Source organism: Leptidea sinapis, chromosome 33 (genome assembly GCF_905404315.1).
Source record: "Leptidea sinapis chromosome 33, ilLepSina1.1, whole genome shotgun sequence".
Classification (NCBI taxonomy): domain Eukaryota; kingdom Metazoa; phylum Arthropoda; class Insecta; order Lepidoptera; family Pieridae; genus Leptidea; species Leptidea sinapis.
In genome coordinates, this window is record NC_066297.1 from 7,549,607 (window position 1) to 7,576,042 (window position 26,436).

At 35.0% G+C, this 26,436-nt stretch overlaps 1 protein-coding gene and 1 non-coding gene across 3 annotated transcripts in view; both read left to right on the top strand.

Moving 5' to 3' along the window:
* The first annotated feature begins 1,861 nt into the window (after nucleotides 1-1,861).
* Nucleotides 1,862-26,436, top strand: part of LOC126974716 (scavenger receptor class B member 1-like) — a 56,431-nt gene continuing 31,856 nt past the window's right edge. For both annotated transcript variants that reach the window (XM_050822307.1, XM_050822308.1), the window contains exons 1-3: nucleotides 1,862-2,105; nucleotides 22,533-22,624; nucleotides 23,624-23,787. In XM_050822307.1, coding sequence (XP_050678264.1) covers nucleotides 1,889-2,105; nucleotides 22,533-22,624; nucleotides 23,624-23,787 — 473 coding nt within the window. In that variant the 5' untranslated portion in view covers nucleotides 1,862-1,888. The remainder of the gene's footprint in view (nucleotides 2,106-22,532; nucleotides 22,625-23,623; nucleotides 23,788-26,436) is intronic.
* Nucleotides 11,561-11,633, top strand: Trnar-acg (transfer RNA arginine (anticodon ACG)). The gene has a single exon. It is a non-coding gene; the product is annotated as a tRNA-Arg (tRNA).

Here is a 26,436-nt window from a genome sequence, read left to right on the forward strand (position 1 = left end):
GTACGTGCTATTACTAACACTCTGCTCTGCGTTCGTCATTCTGTCTGTTATCGGACTGTAATTCATAAGCCACTTTCTACCCGAATACATTATCTTCACAGACGTCTACTTTAAACCACTGGACTGGTGGCTGTCAAAGTGCTTTTGTGCCTGTTTGATAGTCGCCATTTTGGCGCTTTTGGCCAAGTAGCGAGACTCTGCGGTACTAAAACTATTTAAGACAACCTCAGCAAACATCGATAGATGGTGGGAAACTATTAACAATAAAAATGTGTACTTTATTGCGAATTGATTTTTGAAGTATAAATAACACGGAAAACGAACGAAATCAATTCAAAATGCAAAAATACTTCAGAGTGGAATACGTTCCTTTGCAGCCATTTGTATTATACGTCAAAATTAGTTCTCTGGACACGCGCGAGTGGCGCTTCAAATAGGCACAAAAAATTTGCTGTTAAACATATGGAACAGCCTGTCCAGTGGAATACCACTGAATAAATATATTCATTTCAGTTATCAAAATAGTCAGCCAAGTTTATACATAGGTACTATGTGCGAAAAAGTTTATATATACTTAGTTAAATTATTCCGACCATATTGAGGTACTTATTTGATTGAAATTACGCAGAATCTTTTACAGTACACATAGTGTACCGATAAGTAAATTATTCCAATCAAAAATAAAAAACAACGAACTCTTTAAGTATTGCCCAATTGAATGTACTTATTGAAGACAAGTTAACACGTAAATGTACAAAAGGCCGCATTGACCATATTAATTATTACGAATGCAAAATTGTAGATAACTTATTAAGATAACTATTAGATAACTTATTAAGTATTTTTAAGGTTTTTTTTTTATGAAAATAAGGGACGAGACAAGCAGTACGTTCAGCTGATGGTAACTGATGACAATGTAGTGCTGCGCAGGATTCTTGAAAAATCCAAACATTTAGAGCGGCAATACAATAATTACGCTCGTCACCTTGAGGCATATAATGTTAAGTCTCGTTTGCCCAGTAATTTCACTTTTGAGGTTTATACTGTCCTTAATAAAAAAAAATGATGGCGCTGTCTTACTTTATTTCTTTTTGCGCAGATATTATCCTTTTTAAAATATCCATTGGAATATCAGATCATATTACATCGTAGGGATCTTCTTTCTTATCCTCGCGCACACAGCCGGTCTGAGGTTCAAGTCTCCTTAAGAGACGCCCCGCGACTGCGATTCACCTCCTCCATTATAAAACCAGACACTGATGAAGATGTTTTATTTATAAATCAATCATAAGCCACCTCACATCCAAAATATTGACTACCACTGTAAACATTAAAACAAATAACTCGGTCAATTATGTTCTTTTTTTTTAATTTTTTTCATGTCAAATTAAACGGTACTATCATCGGTAGCATTATGCATAAACTTAGACAAATTCTTCAAGGCTTTTTATTTTTAGTTAATTTTAATAGTTAAGTACTCGTATCACCGCCCCACGGCACACACGGAATCACAGGTCAGCAGTAGCTGTACGCACTCAAAGAAGTAAAATTGAATAACCCATGTTGTACCGTCTTGGAAACACTGTGGGTGGAAGATTATTCCATAGATTGCTGGACATTGAACTTTGGAGGACTGCGAATCGACATCAACAGGATGATTTCTTTATCACTGAACGTTATTTCCTTCCATCTCTCGACTGTTTACGCGAATTATAAAATATAAAAGGTTCAATGGCCACAAAATACCCAGCCGCATTGCAAGTGTTAACACGCAACAGTGGCACAACACACATTCATGTCTTGATAACCTATTAGCCCTGATAACACAGATTTGACCCCAGTGGCCAGTTCGTGTCGAGCAACCGTCGCGATCGGTCGTGTGTCCACGATGGATCACGGTATCGTAGATAGAACAACGTCGGAAACGCTGATGTTGCCAAAAGACGAAAAAGTCGTCGTCATCTCCCCGAATAATGGGAGGATTTTGATTCGCGAGGACACTGTCATGACAAATCTTCAGGGATGCCAGTTTACGTGTTCTGGGATCAAACACCAGTTTTCTGTGCTGTGCTGGGGGCAACAAACGGATAAAAAATATTATATATGTAAGTATTGATATATTTCCTGAAACATTTTATTAAGAGTGGTAGATAAGGGATAACAAATTAATTTTGAAAACTTTCACATCATTACATTGTATACATCATGGCAAATACTGTTGATATTGATTCTATTTTTGTGCTGCAGAAAAGAGGTGTTCCAAATAATAATAGTATAGTACGAGACCAAGAGTGTTACTTAAATTTAACAATTTTTAAATTATTGCATGATATCAATAAAAATTAAGGAAACTTAAACTTAAATACTTGAATCAAAAAAATAATCTAGATAAAATTCATATATCATAATATGACAGTAATGGGACAACTCTGGTGGCTTGGGCACATGGAAGTGCGCTGGTGTGGGACGCGACTTGCGTCGACACTCTCCTTCTCATGTCCAAGTTACGTCAGTTGGTGCTGGGGCTGCTGCTTTGATTGCCGAAGACAGCAAGCGTCGCAAATATGTCGATCTCAGTGAGTCATACATCTTTGTGCCGCTTGGTGTCGAGACGCTTGGCATAAGAGGCATAAAAAGGCATTTATTTTTTCAAAATTGATTCCTTTAGAATTCTTTTTGATGTCTTTTCTAATAACTACTAGATACTACAACCGCTTCGGAAACAAATGGCGCTCCAGGGGGAGAAAAGGCGGCGCAAGAAACTCTCCCAGCATTCTTTTTTTGCGCTCTTTTCAATAAAAATTTACAATATTGTACAGTGATTTCTATCGCTATAAAATAATCACAATATAGTCCCAGGCTGTCCGATTATTTAGATATTCAGCAGTGGAGTAATAGGATTTACGACAGAGCCATTTTTTTTGTAAAACATTTAAATTTATTTATAGATAATGTCTGAACAGTGGCTGGGACTTTATTATAGAAGTGTATACATTTACCCGTTCTTAGCTGACCTCTACTCGGCGAAAGGAATATTCCTACCAAATTTCAAGTCTCTACGGCTTATGGTTCCAGAGACATCGTGATGAGTGACTATATATGTGGAAATCTCTTATATATAATATATAGATTATATGTCTTTAGTTGTCAACTCAACCAAACAGGCAAAATTTTGCAGATTACTAGGCATCTCCAAACAATTTACATTCGATCTTGTTACTAGAACACGCATCACACGATTTCCCTAAATCGGAACGTAACTTCATGACAATCGGATCTGAACTGTCAATTGGTGTTTACAAGAATAAGAAATTTTAGTTTTTAATAAACATGCATATGTTATAAAAATACTAGCTGACCCGACAGGCGCTGTTCTGTTCATAGAAAAAAAATGATTTAAGTAAGTATATGGGAATAATATATATATTTTCTTTTTTATTTATTTTTTTATACAAAGGTAAATTTCGCCACTATACACAAGACTGTAATAGCTCAGATGAGACATCCTCGGGTGATCCGGAAAGTAGAAGACCCCGGTTCGAATCCAGTTGTCCTATTAGTTATTTTTGACCGACTTCAAAAAAGGAGGAGGTTCTCAATTCGTCAGTATGTTTTTTTTGTCCAACTTTTGTACATTCTTCAAAATCTGAACAAGCCTCGGTCGTCCGGATATTTCTAAAATATAATGTTGTACAATTTTGTAAGGTATTAAAATGGATTTAGTATGTTACCCTAAAGAAATTCATAATTCCACCATACATTATTTTGTTGTATCTCAAAGGGCTTCGACAGCGTTTTTACTTAAAAGCTCCCAGATGGGTAATCTTTTTCCGATAACTCCAACAAATATCGTTAATACAGACGTAAATATATACAGAAACTTAACTATATACTAAAACCTTCCTCGAGAACCACGCTATCTATTGGTGAAAACAGCATGAAAATCATTGCAGTAGTTTTTAAGTTTATCGCGAACAGACAGACCGATTAAATTTCTCAAATAAGACCTAAAAGTGGTAATGTATGGAGCGCTGATAGCACTGAGCGGGGGTTAGACGCGGGCGGGGAGTTATTTTGGACACAATGCGCTGCGTACAAATGATATTAAACACTTATTATGTATTGTGTTGTATTCTGAGGTCTAAAGTTATAAAGTGGTCACTTTAACTGACATATAGTCAAAGTCAAAGTCAAATAAACTTTATTCAATTACGCTTAAACTAAGCGCTTTTGAATCGTCACTACAAATATTTATTTTAAATTACTGAATTTATCATAAATTCGTAAAAATGTCATAAAAGGCATTTATTTTCTCAAAATTGATTCCTTTAGAATTATTTTTGGTGTCATTTCTAATAACTACTAGATACTACTACCGCTTCGGAAACAAATGGCGCTCCGAGAGAGAAGAAGCGGCGCAAGAAACTCTCCCAGCATTCTTTTTTTGCGCTCTTTTCAATAAAAATATTGTAGAGTTATTTCTATCGCTATAAAATAATCACAATCTAGTCCCAGGCTGTCCGATCTTTTAGATATTCAGCAGTGGAGTAATAGGATTTACGACAGAGCAATTTTTTTTATAAAACATTTTAGTTTATTGTGAGAAGAACATCAACTGCCACTCTTTTAAATCAAATAGAGTATTTTACAATGACTGTAACAAATTAATTTGTAAGGTGCTGCATCCAATATATGAGTCGCGTTTAAATAATACAAATTATTTCATAAAAAGTAATAAAAAAGTTACTGCATAAATATAAATTATCGTATATTGGATGCATCAACCTTTAGAGCTTGAACTCATTGTATGTGTAAGGATGCTTCGTGAACATGATGGTCGTGATTACTGTCATAATTATTAGTAATGGCATTCCTTAAATACTATACTAGGAATATACATCTTAATATATATAAATTACGTGACACGTTGTTTGTCCGCGATGGACTCCTAAACTAATGAACGGATTTAAATGAGGATTATTTCATGGAGTGCAGTTTGGTCCAACTTGAGAGATAGGATAGTTTTTATTTCGATTTGGGACCCATGGTTATTATTATTTTCAATATTTGTTTTGTATTGACATATTTACTATCAGAGAATTTAGTGACGCACGGTTTGACAGTTCCGCTGTAAAACAATTTCATTGTAACAACAGGGAGCATTTTTACGAAATAATTCTTGATGTTTTGAAATATTATTGACAATCTATATATATAAAAGAGAATGTATGTTTATATGTTCCCTAATAACTCCTAAACTATTCAACCGATCTCAATGAAATCTTTTGTAATAGATTCGTTGAAGCTCAAGGAAGGCTTACATTTATAATTTATATGGCAAAACAACGTTTGCCAGGTCAGCTAGTACATATATATACTATAGTAAAGTTAACGAAAAAAACAATATAATAACAAAAAATTCGTTTAAAAAAACCCACTTCAAAAACTGAAAAGTATAAATGAACTTAATAAAAATTTAATTTAATACACATCTTACACACCTTAACCTTTAATATTAATAAAATACTATTATTTATATATATATGCTACCTATTGATAGGTTTTAAGTCGGTGCCAAGCCAAATGTAGTAGAATCGAACTAAAAAAGAATTTGGTAGGCGCCCAGTGCCCTGGTCTTGAATGATAGGGATCTTAGCGTCCAATTAAAAAGTAGACTGTAATTAATAAGTTTAATTCGTGAAGTTCAATTGACAAAGGTAATATTACGTTAATACGACAGTCCGTTCGTATCAAAAGTGACGGTCGCGAGGCTCTCTGTAGGTCTACTCGCAAAATCGACAACGATATATTCGGAACGATACGATAATAACACGAATATATCGCACCTACCCTACTCTAACAAATGTTCGTATTCCATATCGTTTATCGTAACAACATCGTAACCATAGACTAATATTTTGATTTTTTACGATGTTAAAGTGAATGAAATATGCGCAAACTATGTATAATCTGTGCTATGTCGCTGCTAAGTGTCAAAAGTCAAAATATCGCTTAGGCGCTTAGAACCATGCCAGACTCTGCTCCACCAATTTGTATCATTTACACAAAATGTAAATATTCAAAAATTTTGTAATGAATATAATATGACCATTTAAAATTGAAAAAATATTACAAAACTTGTGGATAATAAAATAAAAAAAAAAGCAACTCAACCCTTCTCGTCGACTTCCTATTTCTCAGGCGGCCATTTGCATTACTTTCTACGTATAAACGATCAACAATATGACTTAAATTACTTGGTAGTAAATAAATCCTGTTGAATAGTAAATCACATATAATTATATTAATTTTATTTATTAAGTATGTATATCGTATAGCAAATGTATCTATTTTTTTTTATGGAATAGGAGGACAAACGAGCGTACGGGTCACCTGGTGTTAAGTGATCACCGCCGCCCACATTCTCTTGCAACACCAGAGGAATCACAAGAGCGTTGCCGGCCTTTAAGGAAGGTGTACGCGCTTTTTTTGAAGGTACCCATGTCGTATTGTCCCGGAAACACCGCACAAGGAAGCTCATTCCATAGCTTTGTAGTACGAGGGAGAAACCATATTAAAATAGTAGAAAAAGAGAAGAAAATTGAGATTTAATTAGAGTTTTAAAAGATTTTTTTTATTTTATTGAAAAGAACATATTTTGAGTAAGTTTTTTTTTTATTTTTATACCTGCTTAATATAACCAGATCTACCAAAAAATTTTTTTAAAATAACAACCGACTTCAAAAACACTATTCCAAAACAACATATATAATATGCCACATGCCACAGATCGCACCCAAAAGTCGTTAAGGAGGTTGATCATCATAATTGCCTACGACAATTACTTGACCATAACGACGTTACTCAAACATCCGGATAGTATCAAAAAGATTCGGCCGAGTATCGTTAATTTGCTCCAAAGGATTGCAGAGTTCCGATACTTTGTCATGGATCCCATAATCAGAGCCTAACAAAACTCTCACCGAACTATCTCTGCAGAATATCTTTTCAAATAAAAAAAAAACATCGAAATCGGCTGGCGCGATATTGAGCTATTCGTAAATTTGTCGCGCACATATTTATTGCAAATTTTAGACTTTTATGGTTTTCTCATGGATGCCATTATCAGATCTGGACCAAATTGGACCACACGGGAAGCACCAGCTTTCAAATAAAAAAAGAATTATCAAAAATAGGTTCACGCATTCGAATGTTCTGAGGTAACAAACATAAAAAAAATACTGACGAGTTGAGATCCTCCTCCATTTTTAAAGTCGGTTAAAACGCAAACAAATCATATTACAATATGGCTGCAATTTAAATGGATGATAAAAACATCGCGTGTAAAATGCTACCTACTGCTAAATTACATACGAGTTCCACGAATAAAAGTTAATAGAAGCCTTCTTGGACGTAATTATAAGGCATATATAAAATGATATGCGAATATCTGTTGGTTAAAAATCATGTATGTGTAAGACATTCAAAGTCAAAGTCAAATAAACTTTATTGAATTAAGCGCTTTTGAATTGTAACTATAAATTATTTCTTTTAAATTAGGTACTAAATTTACCACAATATGTTCGGAAAAAGAATAGGTTCGTGAGTACATAGAAGAAATTCAACGGCCACTATTTTCAATCAAATAGAGTATTTTATGTACAAAACAAATTTGTTTATATATATGAATATAACATATGAATCGTGTAAAAAATATTTTTTTAAAAAATAACCAAGAATGAACTATATAAATATAAATTATCGTATATTGGATGCATCATAACACAGGCTATATATGCGTAACTTGGGGCAAGATAATTTGTGTAAAAAGTGTGTCAATATTATTATTATTATCAACCTTTAGAGCTTCAATTGATTATTTGTGTAAGGGTTTTTCGTTAACATGATGGTCGTGATTAGTGTCATAATTAGTAATCGCATCCAACAAATACATTAAAAACATTATTCTATAGAGCTCTCACAATACATATATATACATGTCTTGATGTATTATTCATTATACAAAGTGTAACATATTCGATAAAATTATTTGAAGAACTTTAGGCCCATATCACTTCTGAGCCATGTAATATAGCTGTTTTCTAGGGTAATCACTAATCATCTCGTTCACAGGCTTGACGACTTCCAGCCTCCCGAACAAGCTTAATTCCGAAAAGGCTTTAGCACCATAAACCACTTACCTACGTACGCTGGGGCAGGTTATACAGAAGACAGAGGAGTACAACCAGCCACTATGCTTGGCGTTCGTGAACTATGCGAAAGCCTTTGATTCGATCGAGACCTGGGCGGTGCTACAGACTCTCCAGAGGTGCCACATTGATTACCGATACATCGAAGCCAAGTGTTTGTATGGAAACGCCACCATGTCGGTCCGTCTCCAGGATCAGATCTCGAAGCTTAAACGACTGCAGCGGAGAGTCAGACAAGGCGATGTCATATCGCAAAAGCTGTTCACCGCTGCGTTCGGAGATGTCTTTAAGCTTCTGCACTGCAACGGACTGGGCATCAATATCAACGGCGAATATATCACTCACCTTCGATTCGCAGACGATATCGTAATCATGGCTGAGACCATGGAAGACTTAAGCCATATGCTCGATGGCCTCAATACATCTTACCAAGAAGTAGGTCTCAAAATGAAAATGGACAAAACGAAGATCATGTCAAATGTCCATGTTGCACCTACTCCCGTAACAATTGGGAACTGTACTCTCGAAATTGTTGACGAGTATGTCTACCTTGGACAAACATTCCAGTTAGGCAGGTCCAATTTCGCGGAAGAGGTCACTCGTCGAATCCAACTCGGATGGGAATCGGGAAGCTCCGTAAAATCTTCTCGCTCCAGTGTTTGAAGACGAAGGTTTTCAACCAATGTGTGTTGCCAGTGATGACTTACGGTACGCAGACGTGGTCGCTAACTATGTGCCCTATGAGAAAGCTCATGGTTGCTCAAATTGCAATGGAAGAGGGCTTTGTCCAGCAGTGGACGTCTTCCCGCTGATGATGATAATGATGTTGGTGATTACTAATTTCGAACCTATATTTTTTTACTTAGAATACTTACCTATATTTTCGCAATACAAATAAATCAGTAAATGACATTACATAATATGGCATTTCATACAATGAGCGGGATTTAATTTATATGGCAAAGGCCGGCACAGAACTGTTTTAAGAGATTATGTCTTTTACCTGTTCTGTGTTTGCCGGATCAGCACTTGTACATTATAGCCTGAAATTTTTTAGAGTTCCCGAGGGTTGCAATAGAACCAAAATCCTCGCGTACAAAACCTTAAATACTTACATTAAAAATATTCGCTAGAAACTCGTGCGCAAATAAATTATGTTTGATTGGTCAGGCAAACACGTCTTCGTTATCGTATCAATAGATTTTGTCCAATATTTACTCCTTGCCTCCTAGCCAAACATATTCAAGGACAATATAATAATGAGTTGTAGACTACATAAGTAATATCAATACATAATTCATAATCTGGTGTACTTAAAGACTCAGACAATATATTAGTGTATAAACGAACATCTCTAATGGAGATACAGCATGATAGAGAAGAAATGCGAATCTATTATCTCTAATCTCTTGTCTCTAATCTCTATCCCGCGTCCCCACCGAAAACGGGCACGAAAGTAAATCAAATGTTGTGCTAGCTCCATGTATGCCAGTTACAGGCATGCCACTTAGCGTATACACTAGCTATAATATGCAAGAAGCTGGTATGCAAATGTCCAAGCTACGGGCATGTGTGTCCCCAGCTTTATATCAGTTAGGAGCATCTTAACCGGCGGTTCTTTTTTTTTATGGAATGGGAGGACAAACGAGCGTACGGGTCACCTGTTGTTAAGTGATCACCGTCGCCCACATTCTCTTGCAACACCAGAGGAATCACAGGAGCGTTGCCGGCCTTTAAGGAAGGTGTACGCCCTTTTTTTGAAGGTACCCATGTCGTATCGTCCCGGAAACACCGCACAAGGAAGCTCATTCCACAGCTTTGTAGTACGAGGAAGAAAGCTCCTTGAAAACCGCACTGTGGAGGACCGCCACACATCCAGTCTTTTAATCAGTAATATGGTTCCAAGTTAATAGTGGTGGGTAATGACACTGTATCTTCACTTGTAGGTATATTAACTGTTTAAATACTGTGCGGCTGTCAAAGTGGTTTTGTGCCTGTTTGATATTCGCCATTTTGGCGCTGTTGGCCATGTAGTGAGAGTCTGCGGTACTAAAACTAGTGATGACAACCTCAGCAAACATCGATAGATGGTGGGAAACTATTTACAAAAAAAAAATGTGTACTTTACTAATTTGATTCTTGAAGTAAAAAATATTCTTACCCCCTTATTCATAATGGTCCGCTAACTTTAAACAGCCACTTAGGAGTGTTTTTTCTCATTCTTAGTTTTTTATCCCCAGTTATATAAAAAACGTGTGATATAAACTTGGTATACAGTTGTACCTTCGAATAAACCAAGAATATGCAAAATTTTGACTATATCATAAATATTTGTGTAACCACTTTGAATATTGTTACTACACTAGTGTGTACAAAGGTACTCTATCGTTACAACGGAGACTATACACTCCATAATAGTGTATACTCTCCATAATAGTTACTAAGATAATAAGAAATATTAACCGCCTTACAAATAAACTTGGTAGAATATAAAGTTACAAAATGTTTACAAATAGACATGTTGATTGAGATTGGTTTATTCGTACTTATAACGTTTCCCGCGTTTATTTGAACGGCAGCTTGACATTCGGAAAACTGCAGAACTGTCATTATATTGACAGTGTTGTCAGCGATATAGTCAACATATTGCATATGCTTGGTTTATTCTAAGGAACTTATACAAAGTTTATTTCTAAGACTGTTAGAAACCACCTAAAGACTGTTTTAGATGTCGGTGTACTTAAAAATTTCACCCTCATAATTTTTCTCATACCCGCCAAAAGAAATTTAGCCTCAAAAATGTAAAAGAAAAATTTAATAATTATAAACAACTAGCTGACCCGGCAAACGTTGTTTTGCCATATAAAGTATAATTCACGCGATAGTTTTATAAGTAATAAAATATTGCCTATATTATAGCCTGTACATCATTTTGTTCTATTATCAATAGTTTTTGCAGCGCATGCAAAAATAGGTTTTCGATTTTACACCTTTTGTTACAAAATAGCAATTTTATTACGGATCCCTAATTTTGAATGAAAACATAGCCTATAGCCTTCCTCGATAAATGGACTACCCAACACTGAAAGAATCATTCAAATCAGAACAGTAGTACCAGAGATTAGCGCGTTCAAACAAACAAACAAATAAACAAACAAACAAACACTGCAGCTTTATATATTAGTATAGATATGTAATGTTTTTAAAGTGATAACCCTCACTTCTAGGATTAATACACAAATAAAATTTGAAAAACAAAATTTAATGAACGATTTGTTGAACTTCATCTATCTAAGCCACAACCTGAGAGTTGAACAAAGCAAACAGAATTTTATAACGAGGCGGTACTCGGACGGTTAGCTCAGTTGGTTAGAGCACCGGTACGGACGCCGGAGGTCGTGGGTTCGAATCCCGCATCGTTCATAAAATTTTGTTTTTCAAATTTTATTTCTGTAAAATAATTATGACCCTCCTCATGTTCTGAACACGGTTAAAACATTAATCAGCCTAGCGAAACTCTCTAAGAAAAAAGCGATTCACTCTATTGTGTGAAACGTGCAGTCATAGCAAATCCAATAATCTTATAAACAAAGGAGATAGCCGAAATCCACTACGTTTTAAACAACTGTTCGCTTTCAAACTTAGCCGTATATCGTGGTCAGTCGCGATACTGTAATTACTACTATTTCAAACTTATGTCAAATAACTTCACGTTTCATCTATAATATATAAAACTCTCATGTCGCGGTGTTTGTAGTTAAACTCCTTCGGCTTGGCCGATTCTCATGAAATTTTGAGTGCATATTGGGTAGGTCTGAGAATCGGACAACATCTATTTTTCATCCCCCTAAATGTTAAGGGTGGTCCACACGATTTTTTTTTTAATTTAGTTGACATTTTTTTTTTAAATTTGTTTGACTCTGAGTCAACATTAAAAAATACATACAACTTCAAATTTTCACCCATCTACGATCAACAGTTACTTTTGTATCGCGATTTAATATCGGCAATACAACGTTTGCTGGGTCAGCTAGTATTAAACTAAATTTCAATTTTTACTCAGGCATTCCCGCCTCTTATTACGTATAACTCACTTCCTCTTTGCATTAATGATCAGTGTAAGAGTGTGATAATTATAAATATGAAAATATGTTTGGAATCCAATGTACCTACTCTCAAAAATTCAGAGAAGGTTTTTGCGGCATCTAGTGCACACACTGGTCAATGCTATGACTCCTCTGATTTTATTATTCTTTGCAAAAGGCACCATCAGCTTCCACTAGAAAAATCGCTGATTTAATAATCCCCATGAAGATTGCCTCTGGTTAACTCAGAACCCCGTCTAGGCCGCTTAGGTTCAACCAACGTTTATATCTTCCAACTATCGACAAAATACAAAGCGACATTGGCGAACAAGTAATAATTTTAATAATTTATCTAGGGGTAATTCTATCTTTTTCAGACTAACTTTATGTCAGCTAGGAGCTTGTTCAGCCGACTTTTCTTTAATCAATGTTAAAAGTGGTAATGTAATGACACTGAAACTTTTCTTGTGTATGAATTGTTTCAATTCTGTAATTATTTTAAATTGTGCATTGTATTTTAGTTTTATAGTATAGTGTTTACTATAAAATAATTTACTATAAATATAGTATAGTATTGTCACTACGGGTAATGATTTCGCTAACAGCTGTTGGTCTTCCTAATAAATAAATAAAAAATATACTTCTAAACAGTATTATAATATTTGTGTTTTTCTTTTACTCTATGGCACAAAAACTGTGGCATAGACAAGATGTCGGCCATAGAGCATGCCGCTTATCTGCGATCAAGGGTCATTTACGAGCAGGAAACAAGACTAAATAAAGATAAACGTTCATTTAATAGTGCATTATAAGTTTTACAAGAAATCGGAAATAAGATTTATAATTGTGATTTCCACTAATAATAATATATCGAGACCTGTATTGTGTTGTCAAGTTTGATTTAAGCAATTTTTTATGTTTTAATGTGATAACCCTCACTTCTGGGATTAATTAAACAAATAAAACTGAAAACAAAATTTTATTAAAGATGCGGGACTGGAACGCGTGACTTCTCGCGTACCGTGCGAGCGCTCTTTACAACTGAGCCAACCGTTCGAGTGTCGTATCGTCATAAAATGTTGTATGCTTTGTTCAACTCTCAGGTTGTGGCTTCATCTCCAGGATCTACTTTACAGTTGATAACATGCTCAAGCCCAATATTTGCTTATAAGGAAATTGACATGAAATGTCGCTCCTGCAAATCTAAACAATTTGTTATGTTTTAAAGTGATAACCCTCGCTTCTGAGATTAATTACACATATACAACCGAAAACAAAATTTTATGAACGATGCGGGACTCGAACCTCCGTAGATGTAGATGAAGCCACTAACGATAACGTCACTTGAACGGTTGGCACAGTTAGAAAAAGCGCTCGAACGAAACGCGAGTTTGAATTGTCAATGTGTGCGTTAGTACTGTTAGCTTGTTGGTTAGCTATTTTAATGTTCAAAATACGTAATACGTAATAGTTTACGACTTGACAATCAAATCAAAATCTTGCAACGCAGAGCTGCTCGAATTGTCCAGGCTAGCGACATTCTCTTAAAAAAAGCGATTCACAAACATGCAGTCATTGACAGACTGACAGCTATAGTCTTATGAAAAAAAGGATACAGCTGAAATCCCTACTTTATAAGTAACTGTTCGCTTTCAAACTTAGCCGGATTATACTTCGTCGCCAATTGCGATACTGTCATTACCACTATTTCAAACTTATATCAAATGACTGCATGATTCATAGTAAATTAAATTTCAGTTCTTACTGTGGCAGTCCTGCCTCAAATTACGTAGTATTTACATCCTTTTTGGAATTGTCAGCGATCTGTGAACGACTAGACTTAGATCACATGACTTTGGGTAGAGATGTCGCTTCATAATTCCTGCCCAAAATTTCACATTCGGACGACACGACATAAATAAAGGCATCATCTCCACCAACTCAATGTGTGGCGTTCATCAACAGAGCGGTTTTCATGGAACTTTCTTCCACAAACAAAAGGTCTTTGGAAATGAGTTGATGAGCCCAATAATAGTGAACCATATCTATGATTAGAGACAACGTAACCATGATATGCTAAAAGAGCTACCTCCAGATGCAGTTTGGTGTAATCTTGAAGGAACGTAACGAAATTTTGTAAGTTTATTGCAATTATTTTCTAAATGGTACATGTGTAATACGTTATTAATTATTATCATCATACCGCCACGTGTCACAGCGCAAGTTACCTGACGTGTTAAAGTTATTATTACGACAGCGTGTGATTACGGCCTATTTACTTGTGTCCAATTTAAAGTTTTATTCTAATTATTAACTACATAATAATTCGTTTAGTGTATTGAGGCTTAAAATCAGTGTCTGTAAATATGGAGTGCAGTGGTGGTTGTGGACATCCTTTGACAGAAAAATTGCTTATGAAGTGCTATTACTGTAAATTAGGCTATCACTCTGAGTGTCTGAATATTAACCCACAACAATACAAGACACTTAGTAAGGACTATCTGGCCTCCTGGAAATGTCCCTCCTGCTGCAATGTAACTCGGCGACGTAAAGGAAACCGTGAAAACACTCCGGTACGTAATTCATTAATTCCGTCCGCTGAGGAAACGAACACGTCACCTAAACTCTCCGAACACCAGGCGACACATCTAGAATTTGAATTGCGTAGCTTTACAAATGATCTACAGAATATGCTACAAACATGGCGTAAAGAAATCGACGACAGCCTAAATAGAATTAGTGGCGATATCAAAAGTGCTTTATCTGAAGTACAGCTTGAAATGCAATCACTGCGGACTGAGCAAGCTAACTTGAAAAGTGGATTGGCCAGTGTAACCAAGGATATCACCGAACTGCAATCATCGGCCCAATTTCAATCAGAGGAGCACGCTCACATTGAAAAAAAGATACGTGAACTTGAGGAATTTGAGAAGGGTGTGCTTGGAACAGCTAATCTCGTTTCTACCCTGGAACATAAAATCGACTCCCTGGAGCAGCAGGCGAGGCAGTGCAATATTGAGATATGTAACGTACCTGACAAACGGAATGAAAATCTACTTTCAATACTAGATGCCATAGGCTTGGCTATTAACTACACAATCTCGAACAAAGATGTAATTTCGATTCATCGAGTCCCACATGCAAATCAACAAAACAATCGCCAGCCTAAAAACATAATTGTCAAATTCACCACTAGGATTCTGCGTGACAACATTCTAAGTGCTTTCCGTAAGGCTCGTGGAGTACGGAATGAACAGATAGGTATTCAAGGTCAGTCGCATATTATCTATATGAATGAGCATCTTACTCTTAAGAATAAACGACTTTTTCGCGAGTGCCGTGAGGAGGCGAAGAGGCTCAAATATAAATACGTGTGGGTCAAAAATGCAACTATCCTCGTCCGAGAAAATGACACATCCCCATCATTTGCTTTCCAATCCACTGGAGATTTTACTAAATTCAAAAATCGAGGCGCTGACAGAATGGAAAACTAGTCGATATCAAAAAAATTCAGATACATTTTTTGTGCACTCTGTCTCGCTCATCATGCGATCACAGGCCTTAATTACTACATAATAAGGATTACCTATTATTGGTCTTGTATGCATTATAAACGTAAATACCTATTTTATATACCTACTATACTATATTATATACCTGACTTGCTGCAGTTATTACCGATTGTCACCAGTAAATATATTTATTACCCTATGTTTCTATTTTACTGCTGGTATTGCGTTTTTTGTATAATAATGTTACTAAAAACATGTTTATTTTCTTATTTTTTGGCTAATATAATGTATTCTCGTGTCATTCTTCGTAAATTAAACCATATTACTTGTACATGTTACATTTATCTCACTGTGTTTCTGTTTTTTATTGCCTTTTTTGTACTAAAAACATGTTTATTTTCTTATTTTTCGGCTAATATAATGTATTCTCATCTCATTCTCTGTAAAATAAACCATATTACTTGTACATGTTACATTTATCTCACTGTGTTTATATTTTACTGCTGGTATTGCGTTTTTTGTATGATAATGTTAGTAAAAACATGTTTATTTTCTTATTTTTCAGCTTACAATATAATGTATTCTCATGTCACTTTCCGGAATATAAACCATATTATTTTTAGTTACAATTATGTTACTTATAAAAGATTAACTATTAATCAACAATTACGTCATTGTAGTTCTCATGAAATCATAATTAATATGCGTGTCACTCTGTTTCTAAAAATAATAAAATTACCTAGTATGATAATGCGATTTAAAACTCTAATTATTTTTAATTTATTAGTATACAGTAGATAATTTTTATGGACAAAGTTCTTTCAGTGTATTATCAGAACTGTCGTGGATTACGGACTAAGCTCCATACGCTTTATATGAATATACTTATGCATGACTACGATCTAATACTCCTGACTGAAACATGGTTAACTGATGAGATATTTGACAATGAACTCATTGACTCGAGATATAACGTATACCGGTGTGATAGGAACCGAACCGCGACCGGGCGGCGTGATGGCGGTGGAGTTATGATTGCGGTGCGTCGCTCGCTGGCTGCCACGCTTCTTACGCTGCCAATGTCACAGCCAGCCACTATGCTTGCCATGCCACCAATTATTGATTACGTACTAGCTGAGTTACGCACTACAGCTGGCCGTCACATATTTGGTGTAACATATATTCCACCAAATCAGACCCATGATATATACCTATCTTATTTTAATTACCTACAAGAAATCTTGTTACTTAGCGATAATATATACCTTGTTGGCGACTATAACATACCGACAATAAATTGGTTGCGACACGGTGCGCATATGGAACCACAATTAAGTAATAGTTATTGTTTAACGAGTCAATATTTTTGTCAATTTATGTATACCTTGAATCTATCACAATATAATTGTTTTGAAAATTATAATAATCATATTTTAGATCTATTCCTATCCAGTAACAATGATTGTATTTTATTAAATGCACTTACTGCCTTGGTGCCACCTGATGGTCATTATCGACCTTTCTATGCACTATTGCCCTTTGCTAATAGACCACATATCCCTTTAACTACACAGACACACTACTGTTTTAAACAAGCTGAGTATTCAGTTATTAATGAAGAGATACTTAACACCAACTGGGAAAGATATTTTCAAGGCAAATCTGCTGATCAAGCTGTCGGTTTAGTCTATGAAATAATCCATGGATTCATACGTAAGTATATCCCATCTAAAACTATAAAGGCAAAGAGCTTCCCAGTTTGGTTTAATTCATCCTTAATACATATATTTAAAGATAAAAAAAGGGCAGACGTCGTTTTAAAAAGGAATCGAAACGTCGTTACAGTGAATATATGAACATAGTAGAAGATAGTATTAAAGTCAATGCACAATATTTTTGGACATACTTCTCTAATATAAAAAACAATTCCCGCATTCCTTATAATGTATTTTACAAAAATAATAACTCCGATCGATGCATGTAATTTGTTTTCGGACTTTTTTTACTCGGTTTTACCAATGACTTTGACATAGATCATATTGAATGCACTGGTAAGGATGAAATAGTGTGTGACATTATCAGTCAAACTGTTATCTCGACTGAAAATGTAATTAAGGCTCTAAACAAGTTGGATGTAATGAAGGGTTCTGGTTTGGATGATATACCTCCAATATTTTTCAAAGCCACTTCTACTACCATTTACAAACCACTGCATATTTTATTCAGTCTTAAACAAGGCATATTTCCAGAGAAATGGAAAATGGCTTGCATAGTGCCTGTACATAAAGGAGGATCCAAAAAGAACGTAGAAAATTACCGACCAATCTCTATCTTGCCTGTACTTTCCAAGCTCTGAGCGGCTTGTACACGATTCCATTTATCCACTGATACATAGGATTATAATTCCACAACAACATGGATTCGTGCAGAAACGCTCAACAGTAACTAATCTTCTTGTTTTTGCTTCACACTTATTTGAAGATTTAGATAACAATAGACAAACAGACTGCATTTATACAGACTTTCAGAAAGCTTTTGATAGGGTAGACCATAGACGCTTATTAGAAAAATTATCATATAACGGCATACGTGGTGATCTTTGGCGATGGTTTAAATCATACATCTCAAATCGTACTCAAAGAGTTATCATCAGTGGCCATGAATTGAAAATGGTAATGATTACTTCTGGAGTTCCACATGGGTCAATTCTTGGACCTCTTTTATTTATTATATTCATCAATGATATTCATACATGCTTTCAACATAGTAATTTTCTACTATATGCAGATGATCTTAAAATATTTAAAACAATTGAATTACAAGATAATCATTACCATCTTCAGGATGATTTAAATAGATTTACTAAATATTCTACAGAAAATAAACTTAATCTAAGCTTAAGTAAATGTAAGCATATCACTTTTACTAAAAAGAGATCCGCTAGCAACTGTACATATTCACTTTATGGAGAGAGTCTAGACAAGGTTACTAATATTAAAGATCTAGGAATAACATTGGATAGTAAGTTACATTTAGACACGCATACACAAAACATTGTAAATAAAGCTTTTAAAATGTATGGATTTATAATGCGGACCGGTATTAATTTCAATAGAGTTGCTACATATCTAAATTTGTATAAATCGCTGGTTCGCTCACAACTCGAATATGCTGTTTGTATCTGGAATCCCTATTATAATAAATATGTTAAGAGAATAGAAACTGTACAGAAAAATTTTTTACGGACAATGCACTATAAATGTACGGGAAGCTACCTTCCTTATGACCAGCTTCTTGAAAAATATAGTATACTTGACTTGCAGTCAAGGCGCAAACAACTTGAAGCTATGCTCTTATTTGATCTGAGTCATAATAAATACGACTGTATTCCTTTAACTCGTAAACTCTGTTACAAAATACCATTTAGAAGTCATGTACGCAATAATCAAACGCATAAACTTTTTGCTACTATAAAATGTCGTACAAATTCTGGCGAGCGCTCACCACTATGGAGAATGACACACTCATATAATGCGTGCTTTGGCAATATTGATATTTTTTCCACTCGTGTGGGCTCTTTAAAAAAGCTGGTCATGGATTATCTTAAGAAGAATATTACTATATTAGACTAAACCTGTAGAATAATAACAATAAAACTAAACGAATATATTTTTTATATCTACACTTATATTATATAGTTTTTGCAGCGCACGCAAAAATAGGTTTTCGATTTTACACCTTGTGTTACAAAATAGCAATTTTATTTCGGATCCCTAATTTTGAAAAAAAAAACATAGCCTATAGCCTTCCTCGATAAATGGACTACCTAACACTGAAAGAATCATTCAAATCGGACCAGTAGTACCAGAGATTAGCGCGTTCAAACAAACAAACAAACAAACACTGCAGCTTTATAATATTAAGTATAGATTCAAATATTTTTATTCAAAATTGGATTCAAAATCACTTATTGAACGTCAAAAACTACCACCCATTCAAAATAGACTACCTCACATCTGAGAAGAACGGGTGTAAGAAACTCAGAGGCCTTTTTTATAAAAATATGGATTACAATGTTATATCGTACAATAAACAATTATAATTAAAGAGCCTGAGACTGTTCTCTTCATTCCCAGTCAGTGGTATAATTAAGAAAATCAATTACGTTATAATAACCTTTCCCACATAAACGTTTTTTAACAATTATTTTAAATTTCGTAACACTTTTGTTTTGTAAATTTTCTGAGATCATATTGTAGAAGCATATACATCGCCCAATAGAAGACTAACTAACTCGACTTAACCGAGTAGTAGGCATTACAAGTTTAAGTTTGTTGCACGTGTTAACATTATGATTGTCACAGTTTCTAGCAAATTCCTCAATGTGCTTATGAACATATAGAACATTATCAAGATTAAATCGAGAAGCAACAGTCAAAATGTTCTCTTAATGATTATTTAGGACCTAGGTTAAAAATAGCGCAAATAGCTCTTTTCTGCAGCACATAGATGGTATTAATATCGGCCGCACTGCCCCATAGCACAATATAAGCAAATTATCACACAGTAGAGCCATGCCGAAGCGGTTTCAATTTTTGTGAAGGTCATATAGCCCTCCAGAGTTCAGCGTGATCTGACACTTGACGCGGTGTCCTATTTCATTGTGTCAGTATGGCGCGCGGTTTACTGTTTTTGGTTGTGTTTACGATAGCATTTCGTGTACAAATAACATAATAATAATAATAAAGCCTTTAGACTAATACACACAATATAATTCATTTTAATTAATTAACTTAACTTACATAGCTATATTATTAACTTAATTATTAATTATGTGCAGTAACTTTTAAACTCTTTCTGTTAACTGTTTGTCCTTCGACAAAGGCCTCCTCCAAGGTCTTCCATTCTTTCCGATTCATTGTCATTCTAGTCCATAGTGGCCCTCCTATCTGTATCTCCCATCGTATGAACTGTCTTCCTCCATTCCTCTTATCTCCTCTGTAGTACCATTTAGTTATTGCTCTAGTCCATTTTGGTGTTTCATCCCTCATAAAGTGGCCTACCCATCTCCATTACAATGTGCGCATTGTTTTTGGTTGTTTTACGATAGCATTTCGTGTACAAATAACATATCTATGTTATAATATTATTGGTCGACAAAAATGCTCTGATTTTAATAACAATTGTCGTGCGATGAGAAGGTTATCTGTTCAAGTATAAACAACCGACAACTTAAAGTAACAATTATTGATAAATATTGTTTATATTTATCATAATAATATACATGTATGTGTACCAGCTGACCCAGCAAACGTTGTATAGCCATAGTATAAAGTAATAAAAAAATTCAATAATTACAATTTTTGGGGTATATTTATCAATAAAGGATGACGACCGATTCTCAGACCTACCAGTAAATAAAAATACATAAAATACTAAATACATCGTACATAAAATTTATCGACCTACAATAACTATAATATTTGATTGCCATCTTGCAACTCTATTGCATATGTGGATGGAACAGATTAATATAAAAATTGCGATGCAAAAGTAGGTGTTGTACGTAGACGGGTGAAAATTTGAAGTTGTATGTATTTTTTAATGCTGAATCTGAATGAAGAGTTTAGCAGTAAAAAAACTGCCTTACTTACTAGGCAGAGTTTTCGTTCAGTTGTATTTCGACCGCGCTTAAAATGCAACGCCACGCAACGACAAAGTGTTCAGTGAAAAACCATCAAAATAACAGGACATCCAAACTTAAAAAGGATGGAGTGTCGTTTAAAATTAAAAGTGCCCCTTAAAATTAACGAATTTATGTAACTTGTTCTTGCCTGGTGTTCGCGTCAGTCTTGCGCGTGACGATTTTTGACGACCATTTATGTTTGTGTATTGTACGGTAATGGGAAGGTTCTAATAAAATAAAATATGGGCGTTGGCTCATTCCATTCGGAATGAAGTCAAGAAAAATGTTATCGGTACCCATAACATGTTTCTAATTTCTATGTTACCTTTATATCAAACTAGCCGTAGTTGCAATTATTCGCAAAGGGCATAAGCAACAAATTCACCATTTTAGATAATATTAGCAACAAAAAGTAACAAAACGACTTCAAACTATCTAATGCAAAACAATAGATATAATTTGCACTAAAAAGTAAAAAAAATGCGTATTTTAAACAATCCAATTTATCTAAATAATTAATCTAATTCTAGTAGTATTATTATTATAGTAGTGGTCCATAATTGTAATTGTTATTTTTGGAATGGGTATTCTCCCGCCACGGCCCCACCCTCGCTTCTCACCCCGTGACGCGCGTGCGACTTAAGCACATCTCACCTACAACTATATACATATACAAACCTACCTTGGCTGACACCGACTCCTAACTCCTTAGTTTATTTCAGATTCACACAAAATCAAAATATAAAAAAAACTTCGTGGTTGGTTTCTTCTTTTTAATAGACATTATTTTGACAGTTGGGAAAGAGAACTTACGAGTTCAGAAAAGGTAAAGAAAAAGCTCGAGTATGTAATATGCCCACATCCCGAACGCTATACGTCCCTGCAATACGCCAAATTTGAGCAACTGTATTAAAAAGATGTTTTATTATGACTTTATCACGTAAAATTATCATCCGTAAACCGATTGTACTGACAACCAATTCTTTATTATTATAGTAATAATTACTTACGTTTATAATATTATGTTTGTTTGTTTCAGTGCTAGTGTTACTGTCAGCCACGTTTGTGTTAAGTCTCATCGGAACAGTATTCTTCTGTTTTACGAATTCACTTAACGATGCGATACTATCGGTAAGTTTAAGGAATAATAAACTAGGATGCCGCAGTCGCTCGTCGTATCGCTTCGCTGCGGGGTATATTTGAGCGAAGCGAGGTAAACTAAGTCTGTAATAAAACAATAAAAAGAATCTTTTGGAATATGGCGCCATTTTTAAACTGTAATTTAGAATAATTTGTAAATCATGTTTATTTTTAATTATAATAATTGAATCAAGTCGAAATTCAAAATTCTGTCTCGATAATAACCTAGCAAATTTTGAAAGCTTTCTATGCGTTTAAAAATTTTTAATATCGGTCCAGAAATGGGCGAGAAACAATTTAACACAGAAATCAATTGGAGTCACCCGGTGGGGGCTCCGCTCAGCCTCGCTTCGCTTCGCTCAATAAAATACACCGTCTCAGATAGTGCATAGATCTGACAACTGCAAAAACTATGCGTTTTGAAGGAATCTATAAAAAATCTTTTTTTAGCATGTTTTACATTTGTGTTTTGTTTGGCTATTGAATTTTTAAAGATATATTTCCTTTGCTGCGTTAGGGAAAAGTTATTAGAGTGAGTTTTTACGATGCGCGTTAACACCGTAACCCAAATTCGACACCTTGCGTTAGCTGGTCACATAGACCAAGAAGAATATCATCGAATTTGATTGTTGTCACATTTTTTAAATTTGGACTGACTCATAGAGAACAGAGCATTGACACCGCGGAGGGTCGGCGGTCTCTTTCTTTTGTCGTTAAAATCGACTTTGAGGCAAAGAGTACCCACAAAATCGACCTTCCCCATTACCGTATGGGCCAGGGAGCTATTTTTCATGAGAAGTGGTGGCAATAACTGTCAGCTACTAAGAGCAGTTTTGGAAAACATGCGAGTTTCCGGATCTTTTCTGCAAGCTTCTCAGCTTTCTCAGAGTACGAGCGGTAATAATGACTTACCTAAGTCATACACTTATTTATCGTCCTCTTCTCCTATTTCATAAAAAAATATTAAATTTTTCACTCACTTGCCAACAGAACATGGTGATCAGAAACAACTCTCTGGCATTCTCTATGTGGCGTCGTCCAACCGTGAAACCCCTGATGAAGGTTCACCTCTTCAACTATACCAACTGGGACAGAGTAAAACGTGGATTGGACAAGAAACTTAAAGTTGAAGACGTTGGACCTTTTACGTATTCGTAAGTATAAGAAATTCGATCTTATTCGATTTTAAAGCAACCTGAAAAAAGTCGTTCTAATTTTTCACGAGTAATTACAATTTTATCAGTGATTGATCTGTTATCAATAGTTTTCACACAAAAACAATGTATTAAATAAAAGTTAATTATTTGTAATTCAAGATTTATGTTTTTTTTTTATTCTTTCAACCGACGAAAATTGTATGGCAAGTAGCTAAGCAATACGACCTGGACTAACAATGCCTTGAAATTTTTGGATCATTGTTGGAAACTTATAGAAGTATTCGTTTCAAGATCCACATAGTTAATATCTTAAGTATAGTTAAATCAAAATGTAGTCGGACATATGTTGTATAAAATACTGTTTTTTTAAATATATTAGTATCAGGTGATTATATGATAAAAAACGTCAGACACTCCCATTTACAATTACTATTATACTGGGCTACTACGACCTCGGCATTGTGTAGCCCAAAATATAGCCGATTATTGCTGCCCCTTACGCCCAACAGCTTTAGGTTATGATGAGGTTCGTTTTAGTACCAGTATTACATTGAAATGAAATTATTTTATGCAAGAAACATTGTACTTAAGATGTTAACAAAATATTATTTATAATATGTTTCGTTAATTAACATGCAAAATATATTGTCGAGTTGTCTTAGATGATCGTTATTGACCCATTAAGAATACCTACTTCCCTTTTTTGTAAAATTTAGCTAATTAAGTACATTGAATTATGCTCAAAGTACCAACACACTACTGGCATACTGATTATAAACAAGATGCGATTAGACAATACAAATCCAAATAATTCCAACTTTATACGATAATCATCCAGAAATACGCGCTGAGGACAATTTTTTGACAAATTCATAAACAAAATTACTTGTTCGCGCTAATAAGGTGCTTATAACCACTCACCACGTTTACTCGCATGGCCTATCGTTGGGCTCGTTTTTTTGGAAGGCAATTTTACTAAGGAAATGTATGCGCCCAATCAATTCTTTAAAAAGTAATGTGTGTATGGCAACATTGTATAATAAACAATGCATAATTAATTCATTATTTTGTCATAGGTTATCACTCCAATCCAATAACCTTGGCGTATTAATCTTGAGGTGACACTAGCTAGAGTTTTACTTTAAATCTGTAATAATAGACCCCGTGTTTTTATTGAACTGATATTTAATGGTTGCTTTGCGAGATAACTAACACTGTTGTCATTATTATTTTATCTTAACATATTCTAATCAAAAGACTCTAAAAATATATTGATAAATAATATATAAAACATTACAATCAAGTTTTTATAATCCATAATAATCTTCCATCTCTTTCCCTCGCCTTGCTACAGATACTTTACCTTTAGCCCGATTTGAAGACACACTGGACATGCTGGGAGACTTAAAGTGGTTTCAACGGTCGATTTGAACAATGTCTATTGGCAAGTAGAAGTTCAGCCACAGGATAGAGAAAAAAACTGCATTTAGAACTGGGACTGGAAATGGTCTGTAGCAGCTATACATTATGCTATTAGCTCTGTAGAACACACCAGCAACCTTCCACTCATGTAACGAGAAATATTGGGTCTGTGAGGAGACGCCTGCTCATTGTATTTAGATGACGTGATAATCATTGGTTGCAACATCATGGAACCTTGAATACAAAGAATTACGGCGAATGCTAACCAAAGATCTTCCTCCCTCCGAAGGAAAGCTCTCGCCTTGCTACAGAAACTTTTTCGCTTTTGGTACATAACTTTATATTACCGTCTGACGCGAGAGATAAGGTGGGTGGACCATCGTGCCTGTTTATTACCATGTAAGCATTTATTCCTTCTACTCACACTCACGTCGACAGAATAATAATAATTATGTATTATTTTTTATTATAAAAACATTACAATTCTTCTTCCATACAATAGGATTATTTTTCTTCCCCTTCATTTACATAAATAATAAAAGTCTTTCTTGTCCGTGCGGCCTTCGCTGATTTCTCAATAAGCTGCTTCCACGTGATTCTGTTCTCGGCTTGTCGCTGGCGATTCAGAATATTGAGTCCCACCATGGTCTCTTTTTGGACGGACCAGTGAATAGGTGATCAACCCCATGGTGTTTTCCCCTTCTCTTTCTTAATGTAATCTTAAAACATCTTTCTAAGTATAAAAACTTTCTCCACATTACCTGGTTGCTTCCGGGTAATGTGAGTTTAGGATTCAATGGTTACATATGGTAGGAGGATAGTCAGTCCTTCAGTTGATCGGGAAAAGATTTCTTGTTTTTTTGCAGTCCACGGTATGCGCAACTTTCTCTTCCAACACCATATTTTGAAAGCCTCTGTTTTCTTTCGATCAGATGCACGAACTGACCATGATTCGGAACCAAAATATTGAAAATAATATAGATCATACGAGTCTGGTAAAATCATTTAAGTATACAAATCAAGGCCCTCAAATATATCTGTGCGATAATTCTGTTCCAAATATATCCGTGTTGGACGTGGTACTGTCATTGGCGACCTCTCGAATACAAACTCACAGCCACCAGGACAAACGTATTGACCGTATGTATGATTTTAAAAATATACATACGGTCTAAATAACTAGCCTTCACAGCGATGCGGTTTCCATTCATCGGCCAAAGGAAC